This window comes from Somniosus microcephalus, chromosome 19 (assembly GCF_052327205.1).
Source record: "Somniosus microcephalus isolate GS21.2 chromosome 19, FLI_Smic_1.0, whole genome shotgun sequence".
NCBI lineage: Eukaryota > Metazoa > Chordata > Chondrichthyes > Squaliformes > Somniosidae > Somniosus > Somniosus microcephalus.
Genome location: NC_141005.1, coordinates 6,359,429 through 6,382,804, shown reverse-complemented (window position 1 = coordinate 6,382,804; position 23,376 = coordinate 6,359,429). Strand labels below are relative to the sequence as shown.

The 23,376-nt window shown below is 49.2% G+C and overlaps 1 protein-coding gene across 2 annotated transcripts in view; it reads right to left on the bottom strand.

Moving 5' to 3' along the window:
• The window catches only part of adgrd1 (adhesion G protein-coupled receptor D1), a 349,877-nt gene that overhangs the window by 103,946 nt on the left and 222,555 nt on the right, over positions 1-23,376 (bottom strand). For both annotated transcript variants that reach the window (XM_086011896.1, XM_086011897.1), the window contains 2 exons: positions 22,528-22,594; positions 11,764-11,830 (listed from right to left, as the gene is read on the bottom strand). In XM_086011896.1, coding sequence (XP_085868022.1) covers positions 11,764-11,830; positions 22,528-22,594 — 134 coding nt within the window. The remainder of the gene's footprint in view (positions 1-11,763; positions 11,831-22,527; positions 22,595-23,376) is intronic.

Here is a 23,376-nt window from a genome sequence, read left to right as displayed (position 1 = left end):
CGCGCTCCGTCTCCCTCTCCTCGTCCACCTCCCCCTATTCTCCTCCTCCTGTTTTTCCTTCTCTATTTGTCTTTGACAATTTTATATCTGGGAATATTTAGCTCAGAACCCGAGTGTGTGTCGAGGCTACAACAGCATAAACCTGTCTTCAAATTAGCGCCGCTACCTCACTGAATTCACATTTAATACCTTGCACATTCACAAATAAACACAGCACTTCTGCCAAGCTCGAACTCCTTAGTGCCCTTTACCTTCAGTTTTTTCACTTATCTTTAATTTCTTCTTGTCTCTGTGGATTGTGGTTTAAATCCTTGCCACGAGGCATTTGCGACAGAAACACTCTGCTTCTAAACCTTTCTAAGCTGCCAGTTTTAAAATGTGTTTGTACCTGTACTGCCAGTGAGTCTGAAAACACACATCAGAGCAAAGACTAGGATGGTTCTGGGGATTTAGTGCAATATTGGAAAATAGAGAGAGAAAGGGGGAATGTGAGGGAGAGAGGGAGAGAGAAAGAAAGAGAGAAAGAAAGAGAGAGAAAGAGAGAGCGAGAGAAAGAAAGAAAGAAAGAAAGAAAGAAAGAAAGAAAGAAAGAAAGGAAGACAGACAGACAGACACCTGGACCTGTGGTAGTTTCTCTGCCTTTTATCCGCCCCTCCCCCCTTCTCCATCCCATCCCCCTGTCACAAAATTAGGGCTCATGGGGTTGGGGGTAATATATTAGCATGGATTGAGGATTGGTTGACGGACATAAAACAGAGTGGGAATAAACAGGGCTTTTTCGGGTCGGCAGGCTGTAACTAGTGGGGTATCGCAAGGATCAGTGCTTGGGCCTCAGCTATTTACAATCTATATCAATGACTTAGATGAAGGGACTGAGTGTAACGTATCCAAGTTTGCTGGTGATACAAAGTTAGGTGGGAAAGTAAGGTATGAAGAGGACGCAGAGAGGCTGCAGAGAGATATAGACAGGTTGACTGAGTGGGCAAGAACATGGCAAATGGAATACAATGTGGGGAAGTGTGAAGTTATCCACTTTGGTAGGAAAAACAAAAAAGCAGAATATTTTTTGAATGGTGAGAGACTGGGAAATGTTTGCACTCAGAGGGACCTGGTGTCCTTGTACATGAATCACAAAAAGTTAACATGCAGGTACAGCAAGCAATTAGGAAAACAAATGGTATGTTAGCTTTTGTGACAAAGGGATTAGAGTATAAGAGTAAAGAAGTCTTTCTACAATTATACAGGGCATTGGTAATGCCACACCTGGAGTACTGTATACAGTTCTGGTCTCCTTACCGAAGGAAAGACATACTTGCTTTAGAGGGAGTGCAGCGAAGGTTCACCAGACTGGTTCCTGGGATGGGGGGATTGTCCTATGAGGAGAGATTGAGTCGACTAGGCCTATATTCTCTAGAGTTTAGAAGAATGAGAGGTGATCTCATTGAAACATATAAAATTCTTAAGGGGCTTGACAGGGTTAGCGCTGAGAAAATGTTTCTCCTGGCTGGGGAATCCAGAACACGGGGTCACAGTCTCAGAATAAGGGGTCGGCCATTTAGGACTGAGATGAGGAGAAATGTCTTCACTCAGAGGGTGGTGAATCTTTGGAATTCTCTACCCCAGAGGGCTGTGAAGGCTCAGTCATTGAGTATATTCAAGACATAGATCGATAAATGTTTGGGAACTAAGGGAATTAAGGGATATGGGGATAGTGCGCGAAGGTGGAGTTGAGACAGAAGATCAGCCATGATCTTGTTGAATTGTGGAGCAGGCTCGAGGGGCCGAATGGCCGACTCCAGCTCCTAATTTTTATGTTCTTATTTTCTGACTTGCATTTATATAGCACCTTTCACAACCTCAGGACGTCCCAAAGCGCTTAACAGCCAAATGAAGTGCTTTTAAAGTGTAGTCACTGCTGTAATGTAGGAAACACGGCAGTTGATTTGTACACAGCAAGATCCCACAAACAGCAATGTGATAATGACCAGATAATCTGCTTGTTTAATGATGTTGAAGGATTCCATGGACTTGAGCACAAAATTGAGGCTGACACTCCAGTCCAGTAGTGAGGGAGTGCTGCACTGTCGGAGGTGCTGTCTTTCGGATGAGACGTTAAACCGAGGCCCCGTCTGCCCTCTCAGGTGGACGTAAAACTTCCCATGGCACTATTTCGAAGAAGAGCAGGGGAGATCCCTCCATGTCCTCGCCCCTCCCTATCTCTGTAATCTCCTCCAGCCCTACAACCCTCCGAGATATCTGCGCTCCTCCAATTTTGGCCTCTTGTGCATTGGTGGCCGTGCCTTCAGCTGCCAAGGCCCTAAGCTCTGGAATTCCCTCCCTAAACCTCTCCACCTCTCTCTCCTCCATTAAGACGTTCCTTAAAACCTTCCTCTTTGACCAAGCTTTTGGGATTGTGTCTTCTGAGGATCTGAAGCCCAGAAACCCAGCTATATAACACTGACAGTGCACCAGTGTCTGTGTTACTTCTATCCCTCTAGTTGTGTTCTTACTGATGCTGAACTCTGCTGGGGTAACACGTTCATTAGTTGCCAGAGCTTTGCCTGTAGCTGGGGCAGTAGAGGGAAGGCAGTATTGTAACCTGTGTCTAATGGAGTGGCCCTTCCCTCCACTGTACCAGACACAACCACACTTTACAGAGAATCACATGGAATCACAGCACAGAAACAGGCCATTCGGCCCAACCAGTCTGTGCGGGTGTTTATTCTCCACACGACTCTCCTCACATTCCATCTACCTCATCCCAGCCTTTCCGCATATCTCTCAATTCCCTTTTCTCTCGTGTACTCGTCTAGTTTCCTTTTGAAAGCATCTAAGCTATTTGCCTCACATACTCCCTGTGGTAGCGAGTTCCACATTCTAACCACTCCCTGAGTAAAGAAATGTCTCCTTATTTCCCTATTGGGTTTATTAGTAACTATCTTGTATTTATGGCCCCCAGTTTCGGATTCTCCCACAAATGGAAACATTCTCTCCACACCTACCCTGTCCAACCCACTCGTAATTTTAAACACCTCGATCAGGTCACCTCTAAGTCTGCTCTTTTCCAAAGTTCACTCTTTCCCGATAGCTGTCATCTCTCAGTTCTGGTACCATCCTTGTAAATCTTTTTTGCACTTTCTCCAGTGTTTCTATGTCCTATTTATAGTATGGAGACCAGAACTGTGCACAGTACTCTAAGTGCAGCCTGACCAGGGTCCTATACAAACTTTAATTGTATTAATTAATTCTCGGGATGCGGGCGTCGGGGGCAAAGACGGTATTTATTGCCCGTCCCCAGCTGCCTTGAGAAGGCGGGGGTGGGATTTCTTCATGAATCTCTGGTAGTGGTTTTGATTCAACTGAGTGTCTCGCTCGGCCACTTCAGAGAGTAGTTAAGAGTCAACCACGTTGGTTTGGGGACTGGAGTCACCCAGACCGGGTAAGGACGGCAGGTTTCCTTCCCTAAAGGGCCATTAGTGAACCCGTTGGATTTTTATGGTCACTTTTATTGATAACAGTTTTTTTATTGTCAAATTTGTTGAACTGAATTTCAATTCTCACGTTCTCCGAATTACTGGTCCAGGATTCTGGATTACTCGTCCAGTAACATAACCACGGCACGACTGCACCTGTCCTGATCGCTAACACCCCTCTGTCCTGACCTCTAACACCCCTCTGTCCTGACCTCTAACGCCCCTCTGTCCTGACCTCTAACGCCCCTCTGTCCTGACCTCTAACGCCCCTCTGTCCTGACCTCTAACTAACGCAATCCAAAGCCAGGCAAAACTTCCAAAAAGACAAAGTAACCCGAGGATTAACATTCATGCGTGATGCTCCCAGCCCGGGATCTTCTGCCCATCGACTTTAACAGACAATAGCGAGTCCTACTTCCACTCTTCAATCCCCGGAGCAGAAATGAATGACTAACTTAGGGGCTTCCCTCACTACTTTTGTAGACGAGTGGCCTGTTGCTGCTAATTCAGTCAATTTCTGCCCTTTAAAAATTGGATTAACCAAAAAAATGTGAATTAAGCAACATAAATAACAAAGCAGAGTGGGATAGAGTGCTGTGAAATAACATTTAAATTAAACAACTTTGAATGAAGAGGGTAGAACGAACTAAACAGAAATGGAGAGTCTTCTGCTGAATGAATACGGCCAAATACCATCAGAATTAGGAGCAGGAGTCGGCCATTCAGCCCCTCCATATATTAAGTTGTGTAAGGTCAGATCTAGGTTAGATGTCAGGAGGTGGTTCTTCTCCCAGGGAATAGTGGATCTCTGGGACAGGCTGCCGTCTCGTGCGGTGGATGCTGATTCGCTGAATTCCTTCAAGTGAGAGCTGGACGTTTTTGGTTGGGGCAGAGATCACCTTGGACGGAAACATAGAAACATAGAGATAGGAACAGGAGTAGGCCATTCGGCCCTTCGAGCCTGCTCCGCCATTCAATGAGATCATGGCTGATCTTCGTCTGAGATCATAGCTGATCTTACCAGTTCAGTACTCCGTCCCCGCCTTTTCTCCGTAACCCTTAATCCCCTTAGCCTTCAGAAATATATCCAATTCTCTCTTGAAAATATTTATTGAATTAGCCTTCACAGCCCTCTGTGGCAGGGAATTCCACAGGCTCACCACTCTTTGAGTGAAGAAATTCTTCCTCATCTCTGTTTTAAATGATTTGCCCGCTATTTTTAGACTGTGGCCCCTGGTTCTGTGCTCCCCGGCCATTGGAAACATTCTCTCTGAATTCAGCCTGTCCAGGCCTGCCATAATTTTATATGTTTCGATGAGATCCCCTCTCAATCTTCTAAACTCCAGTGAGTACAAGCCCAAACTATTTAATCTCTCTTCGTAGGTCATTCCCGCCATTCCAGGTATCAGCCTGGTGAATCGCCGTTGCACTCTTTCCATGGCAAGAACATCCTTCCGCAGATGGGGCGACCAAAACTGTACACAATACTCCAGATGCGGTCTCACCAGCACCTTGTACAGCTGTAGTAAGGTATCCCTATTCCTATACTCGAACCCCCTTGATATGAAGGCCAACATACCATTTGCCTTCTTAATCGCCTGTTGCACCTGCATGCTCTCCTTCAGTGACTGGTGCACAAGAACACCCAGGTCCCTCTGCACTTCCCCATCTCCCAATCTATTGCCATTTAGATAATAATCTACCCTCCTGTTTTTACCCCCAAAGTGGATAACCTCGCATTTATCCACATTATAGTGCATCTGCCACGTATCCGCCCATTCCCCCAACCTGTCCAAATCGCACTGTAGCCTCCTGACATCCTCATCAGAGCCCACCCCTCCTCCTAGTTTAGTGTCGTCAGCGAATTTGGAAATATTGCATCCAATTCCCTGATCCAGATCATTTATATATATTGTGAACAGCTGGGGTCCCAGGACAGATCCTTGCGGCACCCCGCTGGTCACTGCCTGCCACTCCGAAAACGAGCCGTTTATTCCAACTCTCTGTTTTCTATCCGCCAGCCAGTTCTCTATCCACGTTAATACTTTGCCCCCAATTCCATGAGCCTTAATTTTGCATGATAATCTTTTGTGTGGAACCTTATCGAAGGCTTTCTGGAAGTCAAGGTACACCACATCCACTGGCTCTCCCCCATCTATTTTACCAGTTACTTCCTCAAAAAATTCCAGCAGATTAGTCAAACACGATTTACCCTTTGTAAATCCATGTTGACTCTGTCCGATCCTTTCCCCATTTGTCAAGTGCTCCGCTATTTTATCCTTAATAATGGACTCTAGCATTTTGCCCACAACCGATGTAAGGCTTACTGGTCTATAATTCCCTGCTTTCTCTCTACCCCCCTTTTTAAATATTGGGGTAACATTAGCTACCCTCCAATCCATGGGTACTGTTCCCGAGTCAATGGAGTTCCGGAAGATGATCCTTAGAGCATCTGCTATCTCCAGGGCCACCTCCTTAAGTACCCTAGGATGTAGTTTATCAGGCCCCGGGGATTTGTCAGCCTTCAGTCCCCTCAACTTACCCAACACCATATCCCTAGAGATACTAATTTCTGTCAGCTCCTCCCTCTCATTAGTCCCTATGTTTGCCGATATTCCTGGGAGGTTATTTGTGTCCTCCTTTGTGAATACAGAACCAAAGTATGAGTTTAATTGGTCTGCCATTTCCTTATTCTCCATTATATATTCTCCCGAATCGGACTGCAAGGGACCGACTTGGGATTTTACCAGTCTTTTCCTCCTGATATACCGATAAAAGCTTTTGCAGTCTGTCTTTATGTTTGCTGCAAGTTTACTTTCGTATTCTATTTTCCCCTTCCTGATTAATCCCTTTGTCCTCTTTTGCTGTATCCTGTACTGCCCCCAATCTTCCGGTCTGGTGCTTTTTTTTGCCAGTTGATATGCCCTTTTTTTTAATTTTATGCTGTCCCTAATTTCCCTCGTTATCCACGGTTGAGTCACCTTTTTAGGTTTATTTTTATGCCAAACCGGTATAAACATGTTCTGGAATTCTTCCATTCTATCTTTGAATGCTTGCCATTGTCTCTCCACTGTCAATCCCCCCAGAAACACCACCCAATCAATCTTACCCAATTCCCGTCTCATACCCTCGTAATTCCCTTTATTTAAGTTCTGGACCTTAGTCTCTGATTCAATTTCCTCACTCTCCATCTCGACTGAGAGCTCGATCATATTATGATCGCTCTGACCCAAGGGGCCTCGTACAAGAAGATTGCTGATAAGTCCCTTCTCATTGCACAATACCCAGTCTAAAATGGCCTGATCTCGAGTCGGCTCCTCGACATATTGGTCCAGATAACCGTCCCGAAAACATTCCAGGAATTCCTCCTCCTCAGAATTTTTACTAGTTTGGGTAGTCCAATCAATATGTAAATTAAAGTCACCCATGATGACAGCTGTGCTCTTATCGCACGCTTCTCTAATTTCCCTTTTTATGCCTTCCCTCACCTCCATATTACTATTTGGAGGCCTATATATCACACCGCAGGAAGGTACCGCAGGAAGCTCAGGGCCAGAGTGATCTCCTGGACTAGTTTCGATCACCTAGATGGGTTGGAGAGGAATTTCGCAGATTTCCCCCCCCCTGAATTGGCCTGGGTTTTTTAATCTGGTTTTTCGTCTTTTCTTGGAGATCACATGGTTTGGGTTGGGGTGGGGAGTGTATATATTGTGATACACAAGGCATCGCAATTGTGTGGGACGGGTTGGGTGGAGCAGAGGGTCTTTACCTGTCAGTCATTGTTCCTATGATCAGCTGGTTTCCCCCCTGAGATTCTGAAGCCAATTGTGTCCCACCACCGTCCAGGCTGAGATAGGTTAAGTCAATGTAGAACAGGAAGCTGTGTGGCTCAGCATCAGGTCACATGACACGTTTACCCACGAGCCCTTGGGGAGAGTCATGAGATTCCCAATCAGATCTAAGTGACGTCACCGAGGATAGAACATAGAAAAATAGGAGCAGGAGTCGGCCATTCGGCCCTTCGAGACTGCTCCGCCATTCAACATGATCATGGCTGATCCTCTATCTCAATACCATATTTCCGCTCTCTCCCCATACCCCTTGATGCCTTTTGTGTCTAGAAATCTATCTATCTCTTTCTTAAATATATTCATTATCTTGGCCTCCACAGCCTTCTGTGGTAGAGAATTCCATAGGTTCACCACCCTCTGAGTGAAGAAATTTCTCCTCATCTCAGTCCTAAATGTCCTACCCCATATCCTGAGACTGTGCCTCCTCATTCTAGACCACCCCAGCCAGGGGAAACATCCTCCCTGCATCCAATCTGTCTAGCTCTGTCAGAATTTTATACGTTTCGATGAGATCCCCTCTCATTCTTCTAAACTCTAGTGAATACAGGCCTAGTCGACCCAATCTCTCCTCATACGACAGTCCTGCCATCCCAGGAATCAGTCTGGTGAACCTTCGCTGCACTCCCTCTATGGCAAGTATATCCTTTCTTAGGTAAGGAGACCAAAACTGCACACAGTACTCCAGGTGTGGTCTCACCAAGGCCCTGTATAACTGTAGTAAGATATCCTTGCTCCTGTACTCAAATCCTCTTGCAATGAAGGCCAACATACCATTTGCCTTCCTAACTGCTTGCTGCACCTGCATGTTTGCTTTCAGTGACTGGTGTACAAGGACACCCAGGTCCTTTTGTACATCAGCATTTCCCAATCTAGCACCATTTAAATAATACTCTACCTTTCTGTTTTTCCTACCGAAGTGGATAACTTCACATTTATCCACGTTATACTGCATCTGCCAGGCATTTGCCCACTCACTCAACTTGTCTAAATCACCTTGAAGCCTCTTTGCATCCTCCTCACAACTCACAATCCCACCTAGTTTTGTGTTGTCAGCAAACTTGGAAATATTACATTTGGTTCCCTCATCCAAATCATTGATATATATTGTGAATAGCTGGGGCCCAAGCACCGATCCCGGTGGTACCCCACTAGTCACCGCCTGCCACCCCGAAAAAGACCCATTTATTCCTACTCTCTGTTTCCTGTCTGTTAACCAATTTCAATCCATGCCAATATATTACGCCCAATCCCTTGTGCTTTAATTTTGCACACTAACCTCTTCTGTGGGACTTTATCAAAGGCCTTCTGAATATCCAAATACACCACATCCACTGGTTCTCCCTTATCTATTCTACCAGTTACATCCTCAAATAACTCCAGTAGGTTTGTCAAATACAATTTCCCTTTCATAAATCCATGTTGACTTTGTCTAATCCCGTTGATATTTTCTAAGTGTCCTGTTATCACATTCTTTATAATAGACTCTAGCATTTTCCCTACTACTACCCTCGTAGCGAGAGGGTTTCAGTACAGGAACAAGGATGTCTTGCTACAGTTGTACAGGGCCTTGGTGAGACCACATCTTGAATATTGTGTGCAGTTTTGGTCGCCTTATCTGAGGAAGGATGTTCTTGCCATGGAAGGAGTGCAGCGAAGATTCACCAGGCTGATACCTGGGATGGCAGGAATGATGTATGGGGAGAGATTGGGTCGATTGGGCTTTAGAAGAATGAGAGGGGATCTCATTGAAACTTATAAAATTCTAACAGGACTAGACAGACTAGATGCAGGAAGGATGTTCCCGATGGCGGGGGAGTCCAGAACCAGGGATCACAGTCTAAGGATAAGGGGTAAGCCATTTAGGACTGAGATGAGGAGGAATTTCTTCACCCAGAGAGTGGTGAACCTGTGGAATTCTCTACCACAGAAGGCAGTAGAGGCCAATTCATTAAATATATTCAAGAAGGAGTTGGATATATTTCTTAAGGCTAAAGGGATCAAGGGGTATGGGGAGAAAGCAGGGACAGGGTACTGAATTTGGATGATCAGCCATGATCGCATTGAATGGCGGAGCAGGCTCGAGAGGCCGAATGGCCTACTCCTGCTCCTATCTTCTATGTTTCTATGATGTTAGGCTAACCGGTCTGTAGTTCCCTGTTTTTCTCTCTCCCTCCTTTTTTAAATAGTGGGGTTACATTTGCCACCCTCCAATCTGCAGGAACTGTTCCATAATCTATAGAATTTTGGAAGATGACAACCAATGCATCCACTATTTCCATGGCTACCTCTTTTAGTACTCTGGGATGCAGATTATCAGGCCCTGGGGATTTATCAGCTTTCAGTCCCATTAATTTCTCCAGCACTATTTTTTTACTAATAATAATTTCCTTTAATTCCTCCTTCTCACTAGACCCTTGGGGGGAGAAATTCAGTTGTTTGCGCCTCCCGTTAGTGCCTTAAGAGGGCGCTAATGGGGCGCAAAGCAACTAGCGCCCGGGCACGGTGATGTTTGCGCCACTCGCGAAATTAACTAGACATTTTGCGGCAGCGCTAAACACTACCGCCACGATCTCCTGTGCCGGCAGATTGTGACGTCAGTCGAGTGCGCAACGCCCCGGTAGCGCCCCAGGCCGGACATTGAGTGGCGCCCCCTGCCTTACCGCCTGCCGCTAGCAACGACAGGTTGAGGGGAGCGTTTTGCAGTCAGAAAGGGACTGGGGGAGCGCTATTTAAAGGCGACCGCTTCCTGCCTTTTTTTGTCTGTGACATTTTTGCACCACGCATTCTGAGAGAGAGAGAGACTTCTGGAGAGATTCAACGCTGTGTGAAGGAGTTTTGAGTACTGAGCAGCACTTTGCAGGTTCATTTTGATTTGCCCTTCCTTGCTTCGCCAGCGCTCTGAGGTAGCGCCTCGCTCCTCGGCCTTTGTGCTTTAAGACAAGTGTGAAGCGCCTGATTTAGCGCTCCAATCACCTCCGGGGCGATAAAAACCAAGTTTGCCGTCGGAGAGGATAATTAGCGGCAGGCGCTAAACTTTGCGCACGGCCGATAATGGCGCCCCAAACGGCGCGATACTGAATGTTTCCCCCTTGATTCCTAGCATTTCTGGGAAGTTACTTGTGTCCTCTTCCGTGAAGATAGAACCAAAGTATTAGAAGAAACTCATAAACAAAGAGTTATTGGAACATAAATTACTTTGCCACAAGTGATGAGCAATGCTGAATCAATTACAGTATTGAAGAAAGGTAATTACTGAAATCTGGGGGAACATAAAAACATAAGAAATAGGAGGAGTTGGCCATTCGGCCCCTCGAGCCTGCTCCGCCATTCAATAAGATCATGGCTGATCTGCGACATCAACTCCACTTTCCCGCCCGATCTCCATATCCCGCGATTCCTCCAGAGTCCAAAAATCTATCGATCTCAGCCTTGAATATACTCAACGACTGAGCCTCCACAGCCGTCTGGGTAGAGAATTCCAAAGATTCCCAACCCTCTGAGTGAAGATGTTCCTCCTCATCTCCGTCCTAAATGGCTGACCCCTTATTCTGAGACTGTGACACCCCTGGTTCTAGTCTCTCCAACCAAAAAAATGGGATTATGCAAACTCAGTTCCTGAGAGGGGCCTGAATCAGCACAGGCAAAAATGGCCAAATGGCCACCTCTTGTGCTAAAGATTTAAGGTTGCTGTGTTTGCAAAAAGAAATCATGAGCTAATTAATTGCAAAAAGGAGATTGTTTATGGAGTTGGAAAGAGTTCAAAGTCATAGTCCAAACATCAATGGACATTCTACAATCTCAGGCCAACAAAGCAGAGGAAGGAAAGCTTCAGTAATCAGAGAATCTTACCGCACAGAAGGAGGCCATTCAGCCCATCGTGCCTATGGAGGCTCTTTGAAAGATTCTCTCCAATTAGTCCCACTCTCCCCTGCTCTTTCCCCAGAGCCCTGCAAATTTGCCTTTTCAAGTATTTATCGAATTCCCTTTTGAAAGTTATTATTGAATCTGCTTCCACCGCCCTTTCAGGCAGCGCGTTCCAGATCACAACAACTCGCTGCGTTAAAGAAACATTTGTCCTCATCTCCCCTCTGGTTCTTTTGCCAATTATCTTAATTGCTGGATTATTCGAGATCGGGAGTGTTTCCATAAAGAAATCAGGAGCTAATTAAAAATGCAAAAAGGAGTTTGTTTATAGAGTTGGAAAGAGTTCAAAGTCATATCCCAAATATCGGCGGCCGTTCTACTCTCTCAGGTCCTCAAAGCACGGGAAGAAAGCTTCTATTACCCGATTAAAATTTCTTCTTTCCCCCAGATTCTCTATAAACGCCATTCCTATCGGAACTGCTACAATTATACAGAGAGCAAATAAATGCTCAGTGTGTGCACTCAGCTGTTTGCAATCTGGCATTGGATCAGTGCGATTCAGGAGTCTCACTCACCACAACGACAAACAGTGCAGGGGCGACGAATGCCCAGATGGCTCCTCTTTCAATAGACAACCAGCAACTGCAGGAGAAACAGAGAAAATGAACTGCAGGATCAAGTTGTGTTTACAGAAGAATAAAGTTACACCAGCAATCACAGTCTGGGCAAGTCCCAAAGAGCTGTTATCGACCAGTTGGGGATCGGGCGGGAAAGTGGAGTTGAGGTCGATGATCAGCCATCATCTTATTGAATGGCGGAGCAGGCTCGAGGGGCCGTGTGGCGGAGCAGGCTCGAGGGGCCGTGTGGCGGAGCAGGCTCGAGGGGCCGTGTGGCGGAGCAGGCTCGAGGGGCCGTGTGGCGGAGCAGGCTCGAGGGGCCGTGTGGCGGAGCAGGCTCGAGGGGCCGTGTGGCGGAGCAGGCTCGAGGGGCCGTGTGGCGGAGCAGGCTCGAGGGGCCGTGTGGCCGACTCCTGCTCCTAATTCTTCTGTTCCTATGTCCTTATTATCAGTGTTTGTACTGTTCTCATTGGGTGATACAGAGTAGAACGGGGAATATCAATTCAGTCGCCCGTGATACACCACTCTCCATTTTCATTTCAATTCCACAATGCTGGCCGTAGCTCAGTGGGTAGCACTCTCGTCTCTGAGTTAGAGGATTCTGGCCCCACGCCAGAATACAAAATCTAGGCTGATACTTTAGTACTGAGGGAGTGCCACACTGTCAGAGGGGCAGTACTGAGGGAGTGCCACACTGTCGGAGGGGCAGTACTGAGGGAGTGCCACACTGTCGGAGGGGCAGTACTGATGGAGTGCCGCACTGTCGGAGGGGCAGTACTGATGGAGTGCCGCACTGTCGGAGGGGCAGTACTAAAGGAGCGCCGCACTGTCAGAGGGGCAGTACTGAGGGAGCGCCGCACTGTCGAAGGGGCAGTACTGAGGGAGTGCTGCACTGTCAGAGGGGCCGTCTTTCAGATGAGATGTTAAACCGAGGCCCCGTCTACTCTCCCAGGTGGATGTAAAAGATCCCATGGCACTACTTTGAAGAAGAGCAGGGGAGTTCTCCCCGCTGTCCTAGATCGCAGAAACCAAGAGAAGGGCTTTGCCTGTTTTCTGCTGGGAATTTCGCACCATGTTTTCACCCTCGGTAGTTTAATTATCACATGAAAATCTCAGCTGAACACGGGGTAATTCCTTCTCTGGCCCACTGAGAACCGGCAGGTAATTACCATGCTAACCCCGTAAGACCACGGGAGCTTCAGCGTGGAGCCAACACGGAAACCCACGCAGATAATGACATCACAACACACACTGACAGCGCTCCATCTACTTCTCGGTAGGAGCCACTCACCCTCGCTCCCTACCCCCTCGCCCCCTCCCTCCCCCCTCCGCCACCCCCACCCCCTCACTCACCCTCGCTCCCTACCCCCTCGCTCCCTCCGCCACCCACACCCCCTCACTCACCCTCGCTCCCTACCCCCTCGCCCCCTCCCTCCCCCCTCCGCCACCCCCATGCCCACTCACTCTCCCCGCTCCCTCCCTTTCACTCCCACTGCCCTCCCCCTCCCTCGTCCCATCACTCCACCTCACTCCCTCTCCCCCACTGTCCCCTCGCCCCCTCCCCACCGCCACCCCACCCCCTCTCCCCCCCTCCTCCCAATCCCCTCCCTCTCGCTTCCCCTCCCTCCACCTCCCTCGCCCCATCACTCCACCTCACTCCCCCTTCCCCCATTGCCTCCTCCCCCATTCCCCCCGCCTCCCCCTTCTCCTCACTCTTCCTCCCTCCCTCAAGGGATATGGAGCAAAGGTGGGGATGCAGAGTTGAGGTGCAGATCAGCCATGCTCTAATTTAATGCAGTGGGATCGAGGGGCTGAACGGCCTCCTGTTCCTTGGAGGAAGACAGTGTATGTTGGGCTTCCATAGTGTTGTCCTCAGAGGAAACTAAAGCATAACTGACAACAGCAAGCACAACCCAGGCAGTGAGAGTGAGTGACCACTCCTTAATGTGTCTCATTCACACTGATCAAGGTGTAACAAGGGAATGTTTCTTTCCAGTTAATTGGAGCTTAAGCAAAGCCTCAGATTTAATTAGCAATGTATTCCTTACAAATAGCAGCCTAACCTATTAGACCTTCTGGGATGTTTTATTCCGACTCAAGTCTTTTCTATTTACTTACACGAAATGAGCGGAGATGAACAAACAGAAAACGCTGGGAATACATTTGAGAATGTAGAATTCTCAGTGCACACAACACTCCCTGTAAATCGAGCAAAGATGCAACAAAAAACCGCGGAGCCGGACAAGCCAAGGCACTTCACCGTGACTTGACAATAATGAAAAAGAAACATAAAAAATTGATCCCACAGGTGAGAAATATTTAATGATTGACATCACACACACAAGTGCTGCCGCTCTCCAGCTCTCCAGCTCTGGCCTGCCCTGTGGAACGTGAATATATTATTTAGAATTGCACACACTCTTGGTATTCACCTATCGCACGGTGAGAAAGAACAATTCAGTGGATTGCAAGGCTGCACAAGGCAAGGAGCCAGTTACATAAACTTTGTTTAGTAATGAAACTTGTGCCTCTTTGTCTCGCAGCAGTAAAGGACACTGCTGACCCTTGCTGCCCGAACCGAGCGCTCCGTGTCGTGACACTGCTGACCCTTACTGCCTAAACCGAGCGCTCCGTGTCGCGACACTGCTGACACTTGCTGCCCGAACCGAGCTCTCCGTGTCGCGACACTGCTGACACTTGCTGCCCGAACCGAGCGCTCCGTGTCGCGACACTGCTGACCCTTGCTGCCCGAACCGAGCTCTCAGTGTCGCGACACTGCTGACCCTTACTGCAGAACCGAGCGCTCCGTGTCACGACACTGCTGACCCTTGCTGCCCGAACCGAGCTCTCCGTGTCGCGACACTGCTGACCCTTGCTGCCTGAACCGAGCGCTCCGTGTCGCGACACTGCTGACCCTTGCTGCCTGAACCGAGCGCTCCGTGTCGCGACACTGCTGACCCTTGCTGCCTGAACCGAGCGCTCCGTGTCGCGACACTGCTGACCCTTGCTGCCCGAACCGAGCGCTCCGTGTCGCGACACTGCTGACCCTTGCTGCTGAACCGAGCTCTCTGTGTCGCGACACTGCTGACCCTTGCTGCCTGAACCGAGCGCTCCGTGTCGCGACACTGCTGATCCTTGCTGCCCGAACCGAGCGCTCCGTGTCGCGACACTGCTGACCCTTGCTGCCCGAACCGAGCTCTCCGTGTCGCGACACTGCTGACCCTTGCTGCCCGAACCGAGCGCTCCGTGTCGCGACACTGCTGACCCTTGCTGCCCGAACCGAGCGCTCCGTGTCGCGACACTGCTGACCCTTGCTGCCCGAACCGAGCGCTCCGTGTCGCGACACTGCTGACCCTTGCTGCCCGAACCGAGCGCTCCGTGTCGCGACACTGCTGACCCTTGCTGCCTGAACCGAGCGCTCCGTGTCGCGACACTGCTGACCCTTGCTGCCTGAACTGAGTGCTCCGTGTCGCGACACTGCTGACCCTTGCTGCCCGAACCGAGCGCTCCGTGTCGCGACACTGCGGACCCTTGCTGCCCGAACCGAGCGCGCCGTGTCACGACACTGCTGACCCTTGCTGCCCGAACCGAGCGCTCCGTGTCGCGACACTGCTGACCCTTGCTGCCCAAACCGAGCGCTCCGTGTCGCGACATTGCTGACCCTTGCTGCCCGAACCGAGCTCTCCGTGTCGCGACACTGCTGACCCTTGCTGCCCGAACCGAGCGCTCCGTGTCGCGACACTGCTGACCCTTGCTGCCCGAACCGAGCGCTCCGTGTCGCGACACTGCTGACCCTTGCTGCCCGAACCGAGCGCTCCGTGTCGCGACACTGCTGACCCTTGCTGCCCGAACCGAGCGCTCCGTGTCGCGACACTGCTGACCCTTGCTGCCCGAACCGAGCGCTCCGTGTCGCGACACTGCTGACCCTTGCTGCCCGAACCAAGCTCTCCGTGTCGCGACACTGCTGACCCTTGCTGCCCGAACCGAGCGCTCCGTGTCGCGACACTGCTGACCCTTGCTGCCTGAACCGAGTGCTCTGTGTCGCGACACTGCTGACCCTTGCTGCCCGAACCAAGCTCCCCGTGTCGCGACACTGCTGACCCTTGCTGCCGAACCGAGCGCTCTGTGTCGCGACACTGCTGACCCTTGCTGCCCGAACCGAGCGCTCCGTGTCGCGACACTGCTGACCCTTGCTGCCCGAACCGAGCTCTCCGTGTCGCGACACTGCTGACCCTTGCTGCCCGAACCGAGCTCTCCGTGTCGCGACACTGCTGACCCTTGCTGCCCGAACCGAGCGCTCCGTGTCGCGACACCACCACCTGAGCGGCTGGAGTTTGAATCCCGTGGCCTTTTGAGCAGCGAGAAGTATTCAACGAAACGGTAGGAGCTTTTCAAAACAAGTGTTTGGGACGATGCAGAAAAACGAGTCCAGGCAAATGCTCCACTTGTGTATTGAAGCGTCCGTGCTCAACAAGCAAGGCCAGAGGCAGAATCAACGACAAAAACTTGTAATTATATAGCACCATTGGCGGCCGTGCCTTCAGCTGCCTGGGTCCCGAGCTCTGGAATTCCCTCCCTAAACCTCTCCGCCTCTCTCTCCTCCTTTAAGACGCTCCTTAAAACCGACCTCTTTGACCAAGCTTTTGGTCACCTGTCCTAATATCTCCTTACGTGGCTCGGTGTCAAATTTTGTTTGATAATCGCTCCTGTGAATCGCCTTGGGACGTTTTACTACATTATAGGCGCTATATAAATACAAGTTGTTGTTGAGCGGAAGCTCCCAGCTTACGTTCTTCTAACGTTCAATGTAGCACAGCGGCTAACCCTCTCCGTCCAATTATATTACACGATAACGACAGATATCAGATGGCTCCTTAATTTAAAAAAACACAGCCCCCCCTCCCCGAATCTTTGAATAGGAACCATTTCAGGTTAATAAAGGTTGACATTATGACAGGCTGCCAGTGAAGGGAGGTGTGTAAGATGTACCGTGAGAAAGGAGCTGGAATAAGCTGCAGTTCATCACACGCTGGTCTCGTTCATTCATAATTCACCTGGATAAATGTTATCAATGCAGGAAATCTACCTCAGCCATCATAAATCCCAGGTTCAGACACACAGAGGAACAAGGACAGCAGTGAAACCTTCTTAATCAAACTCTCTCGTGGTTAGGACTGAGATTGAGACTGTTCTGTGCAAAACACATGGCCAAATAGCCCAAGGCACACACTGCTACTGGGTCTGTGGAATGGTTGAAAACCAGGGTTCCGATTTGACCATTGAGAAAGAAAAGACTCACATTTCTATAGCGCCTTTCACGACCACCGGACGCCCCAAAGCGCTTTACAGCCAATGAAGTACAGTCGCTGTTGTAATGTAGGAAACATGGCAGCCAATTTGCACACAGCAAGATCCCACAAACAGCAATGTGATAATGCCCTGATCATCTGTTTATTTAGTGATGTTGATTGAGGGATAAATATTGACCCAGGACACCGGGGAGAACTCCCCTGCTCTTCTTCGAAATAGTACCACGGGATCTTTAACATCCACCTGAGAGAGCAGACGGGGCCTCGGTTTAATGTCTCATCTGAAAGACAGCACCTCCGACAATGCGGCGCTCCCTCAGCACTGCACTGGAGTGTCAGCCTAGATTTTTGTGCTCAAGTCTCTGGAGTGGGACTCGAACCCACAACCTTCTGACTCAGAGGCAAGAGGTGCTGCCCACTGAGCCACGGCTGACACCTAAGTGGGAAGTGAGAATCTTGCTTTAAAAGCAGCACTCAAATTAGACAAATGTGCAGGTCAGCACATCCCCACCCCCTCCCCTGCCCACCCCCAAAGCAAGTGTCCCAAACTGCTGATTATTTAAGATATCAAGATGATTTTTTTTTAATTATTCACTCACGGGGTGTGGACGTCGCTGGCAAGGCCAGCATTTATTGCCCATCCCTAGTTACCCTCGAGAAGGTGGTGGTGAGCCGCCTTCTTGAACCACTGCAGTCCGTGTGGTGAAGGTACTCCCACAGTGCTGTTAGGGAGGGAGTTCCAGGATTTCGACCCAGCGACGATGAAGGATCGGCCGATATATTTCCAAGTCAGGATGGTGTGTGACTTGGAGGGGACCCTGGAGGTGGTGGTGTTCCCATGCATGTGCTGCCCTTGTCCTTCTAGGTGGAAGAGGTCGCGGGTTTGGGAGGTGCTGCCGAAGAAGCCTCGGCGAGTTGCTGCAGTGCATTTTGTAGATGGTACACACTGCAGCCACGGTACGCCGGTGGTGGAGGGAGTGAATGTTTAAGGTGGTGGATGGGGTGCCAATCAAGCGGGCTGCTTTGTCCTGGATGGTGTCGAGCTCCTTGAGTGTTGTTGGAGCTGCACTCATCCAGGCAAGTGGAGAGTATTCCATCACACTCCTGACTTGTGCCTTGTAGATGGTGGAAAGGCTTTCGGGAGTCAGGAGGTGAGACACTCACTCATAGCCCTGAAAATTAGTTCCCTTCTTGTAAAACATGCAACCCACAGACCATCATGGGTACAAGTTTGCATATCCCAGCAACTCAGGATACCTGATAAGAGTAAATAAGGAGAAAGTGTTTCCAAGGGTGTCAGCTGTGGCTCAGTGGACAGCTCTCTCTCTCTCGCCTCTGAGTCAGAAGGTTGTGGGTTCAAGTCCCACTCCAGAGACTTGAGCACAGAAATCTAGGCTGACACTGCAGGGCAGAACTGAGGGAGTGCCGCACTGTGGGAGGGGCAATACTGAGGGAGCACCGCACTGTTGGAGGGGCAGTACTGAGGGAGCACTGCACTGTCGGAGGGGCAATACTGAGGGAGCACCGCACTGTTGGAGGGGCAGTACTGAGGGAGCACCGCACTGTTGGAGGGGCAGTACTGAGGGAGCACTGCACTTTCGGAGAGTCTGTACTGAGGGAGCGCCGCACTGTCGGAGGTGCCATCTTTCGGATGAGATGTTAAACCGAAGCCCCGTCCCATGGCACTATGTTGAAGAAGAGCAGGGGAGTTCTCTCCAGTGTCCTGGGGCCAATATCTATACCTCTCAACATCACAAAAAACAGGTTATCTGGTCATTATCACATTGCTGTCTGTGGGAGCTTGCTGTGCGTAAATTGGCTACTATGATTCCTACATTACAACAGTGACTACACTTCAAAAAGTACTTCATTGGCTGTAAAGCGCTTTGGGACATCCGGAGGTCTTTCTTTTTGGCAGGAGGGTCGGTAACCAGAGGGACACAGATTGAAGATAATTGGCAAAAGCACCAGAGGGGGATGAGGAGAATTTCCTTTTTACGCAGCGAGTTGTTGTGATCTGGAATGCGCTGCCTGAAAGGGCGGTGGAAGCAGATTCAATAATAACTTTCAAAAGGGAATTGGATAAATACTTGAAAAGGAGAAATTTGCAGGGCTCTGGGGAAAGAGCAGGGGGGAGTGGGACTAATTGGAGAGAATCTTTCAAAGAGTCGGCACAGGCACGATGGGCCGAATGGCCTCCTCCCGTGCTGTGAGATTCGATTAACTCAGCTAATGTTCATGCCTCTGTGCTGTCTCACTCCTATTAGTTTCTGATTTCATCACCGTTCAAAAGGTTTATTCACACAAGGTACAGTACTTTGAAGGCACTTGATAGAGTCAAACCAACCGTGATAAAATGATCAAAGTTTTGAAGTCGTTTGCATATCTGATGCACGACTCCCACTGCACCGATTATATTATCCATGGCTGCCAACCTTCCAGCCATTCTTCACCGGCTTTTATGTCAGAGTTTGAAATGACTCTGCAGCACCAGTGACGCTGGGTAATTAGTGTTCTCACAGAGTCGTTAACCTGCGGAGTGTGTCGAGAAAACCCAGGCAGGAAGCGGAGTGTAGAGACAGTTCATTACCGATCGATACATTTAATCTCACTGATCAAATATTATGTCAAGAGACTGGACTGGCACCAGACCAGAACAAGATATGTTGCAAAGTACATGCACAATAACTCAAACATTTCGTGCTGGTGTCTCTCATCCCCCAGTTATCTATCAGACTGAACAGGTTGGGGATCCTTTCTCTAGCAAAGAGAAGTTAGAGGTCTTTAAGATTATGAAGGAGTTCGATAGGGTAGACTTAGAGAAGAGGTTTCCACGTTGGGGGGGCGGGGGGACGGAGTCCAGAACTAGGGGCCGTCAATATAAGACAGTCACTAATAAATTCAATCGGGAATTCAGGAGAAACTCCTTTACCCAGAGAGTGGTGAGAATGTGGAACTCGCTGCCACAGGGAGTGGTTGAGGCGAATAGCAGAGATACATTTAAGGGGAAGCTGGATAAACACATGAGGGAGAAAGGAATAGAGGGATATGGTGATAGGGTGAGATGAAGAGAGGTGGGAGGAGGCTCGTGTGGAGCAGAAACACTGGCACAGACCAGATGGGCCGAATGGCCTGTTTCGGTGCTGTACATTCTATGTCATTCTATGTTATGAGATTTATAACCCAGCTCTCACCCCACTCCCCTCCTTTCCTTATCTATGTATCTGTTCACTATGTGGGGGTCTCGAACATCATAACTGACCCTAACCTGCACTCATGTACTTTCCAGAAGGGGTAACTGGACACTGGGTGCAGGAAATCCATGCTGATATTTCCCCCCCTCTCTGTACACTGGAGCTGTCGCTCCTCTGGGGTCACTCCAGTTGAGATCAGCCAGCTTGGGTCAGAGGTCAAACCTGGGACCTCAGCTTATGCAATTCTCTGAGAGACAAACCAGATGCAGGAAGTCCAAGAAAGACAAATCCAGTGGGCATGAGTCTCACATTCCTCAACCCAACCTATTGGGCTCCATTCTTATGGTCATAACGGACTGGAGTTATACTCTACAGGGTTTCAATAATTTGATCTACAGTTATTCTATAGCTATCTTGCATCCTTTTAAAGGGAATAGAAACACAGAAGATAGGAGCACGAGTAGGCCATTCGGCCCCTCGAGCCTACTCCGCCATTCAATGAGATCATGGCTGATCATAATTGAAATATTAACTAGCTGCATTGGTACGTTATTCTTTATATCTTCCACCCTGTTCAAAAATGCAAGAATTTTTCTTTAATTTATTCATTATCAGAGAATCATAGAAGTTCACGGCACAGAAGGAGGCCATTCGGCCCATCGTGTCCGTGCCGGCCGACAAACAGCTCTCCAGCCTAATCCCACTTTCCAGCTCTTGGTCCGTAGCCCTGTAGGTTACGGCACTCCAAGTGCACATCCAAGTACTTTTTAAATGCGATGAGGGTTTCTGCCTCTACCACCCTTTCAGGCAGTGAGTTCCAGACCTCCACCACCCTCTGGGTGAAAACAGTTCTCCTCAACTCCCCTCTAAACCTCCGACCAATTACTTTAAATCTATGCCCCCTGGTTATTAGGGAAATAGGTCCTTCTGATCTTGCTTTAAAGCATGAGAAAGGATTTCCCTTCCATGACTGAAGCTCCATCATTGTAAGGTTAGCATGTCGTACCCAAGAGATGGCTTTAAATAGCCAAACACAAACAGGGCAAATGCATAATTAGTCAAAGGAGGAAGTGATTAGTCCGGCCTGGTTTAAGTCGCAATGAATTAATTGGAGCAGGTGAGAATAAATGGTGTGATTTATAACCAGCTGGGCAACGTCTGAGGAAACTCAAATCACTTGGAAAGCCTGTTCACAAGACGCATCGGAACTAGACTCCGTGGCAATGTCCATTAACCTTCGGCTTCAGAAACGACAGGGGTCAACTTTCCAAAATAACACAGAAGCGGCAAACAGCAATGTAAATGGATTTAATGTTGATATCAAGGGGAGATAAAACAGGAAGAGCGGAAAATGTGAAGCGTTTTCGAATCCTTTTATTGAAGAGCTGCAACAGCAGTGACTTTATCACAACATCATAACGTTAATGAGTGTTACATAGAGAGCGGAGTCTCGGAGATTGAGGGGTGATCTAATCGAGGTGTTTAAGATGATTCAAGGAGTTGATCGGGTCGGTAGAGAGAAACTATTTCCTCTGGTGGGGGGAGTCCAGAACAAGGGGGCAGAACCTTAAAATTAGAGCCAGGCCGTTCAGGGGTGATGTCAGGAAGCACTTCTTCACACAAAGGGTGGTGGAAATCTGGAACTCTCTCCCGCAATGAGCTGTTGAGGCTGGGGGTCATTTGAAAATTTCAAAACTGAGATTGATAGATTTTTGTTGGGTAAGGGTATTAAGGGATACGGAACCAAGGCGGGTAATTGGAGTTAAGGTACAGATCAGCCTCAAGGGGCTGAATGGCCTCCTCCTGTTCCTGTGTAATGGGCTCGAGGGGCTGAATGGCCTCCTCCTGTTCCTGTGTAACAGGCTCGAGGGGCTGAATGGCCTCCTCCTGTTCCTGTGTAACAGGCTCAAGGGGCTGAATGGCCTCCTCCTGCTCCTGTGTAACAGGCTCGAGGGGCTGAATGGCCTCCTCCTGCTCCTGTGTAACAGGCTCGAGGGGCTGAATGGCCTCCTCCTGTTCCTGTGTAATGGGCTCGAGGGGCTGAATGGCCTCCTCCTGTTCCTGTGTAACGGGCTCGAGGGGCTGAATGGCCTCCTCCTGTTCCTACGCTCATTTTCCTGCGAAAGAGATGGGTTCTAATACGCAGTGGTTTGGGATGGATTGGCGGAGCAGGTTTTTGTACTGTACAGATCTAACAGAGCGACTCCAGTAATACTCACTTGTCCACGCTGCCATAGCTGTCAAAAGCTGAGGTAACAGACACAATGCAGATCACCAAAGGTGAGCCTGAAAGAAGAGGCAGCGAGTCAGTACCAGCACACAGTCAGCCGCTAATCAAAGCAATAATACTGACAGTCTGACTTAGAGTCATAACGGCACAGAAGGAGGCCATTCGGCCCATCAAGTCCGTGCCGGCTCTCTGTAGAGCAATCCAGTCAGTCCCATTCCCCCGCTCTATCCCCGTAGCCCTGCAAATTTATTTCCCTCAAGTGCCTATCCAGTCTCCCCTTGAAAACATCGAGTGTCTCCGCTTCCACCACTTCCGTCGGCAGCGAGTTCCAGGTCCTCGCCACTCGCTGCGAAAACATTTTTTTTCTCACATCCCCCCTGTATCTCTAGCCCAAAACCTTAAATCTGTGTCCCCTAGTCCTTGTACCATCAACTAGTGGGAACAGCCTTTCCCTGTCTAGCCTATCCAAACCTGCCATAATCTTGTACATCTCGATCAAATCACCCCTCAACCTCCTTTGCTCTAATGAAAACAAATCCAGCTTCTCCAACCTGTCCTTGTAGCTGAGATCCCCCATCCCCGGAACCATTCTGGTAAATCTCCTCTGCACCCTCTCAAGGGCCTTCACATCCTTCCTAAAGTGTGGGGACCAGAACTGGACGCAATACTCCAGTTGTGGCCTAACCAGCGCTTTACTTGTCTGGAGCACAGGTTATTTTAAAACCGAGGTTACTTCAGCAGGACCTCCCTCCCCTAACTGATGAGGTGGCTCGCCACCTCTTGATAATACTACCAGCATACATTTAAGGTGTCAGCCGTGGCTCAGTGGGCAGCACCC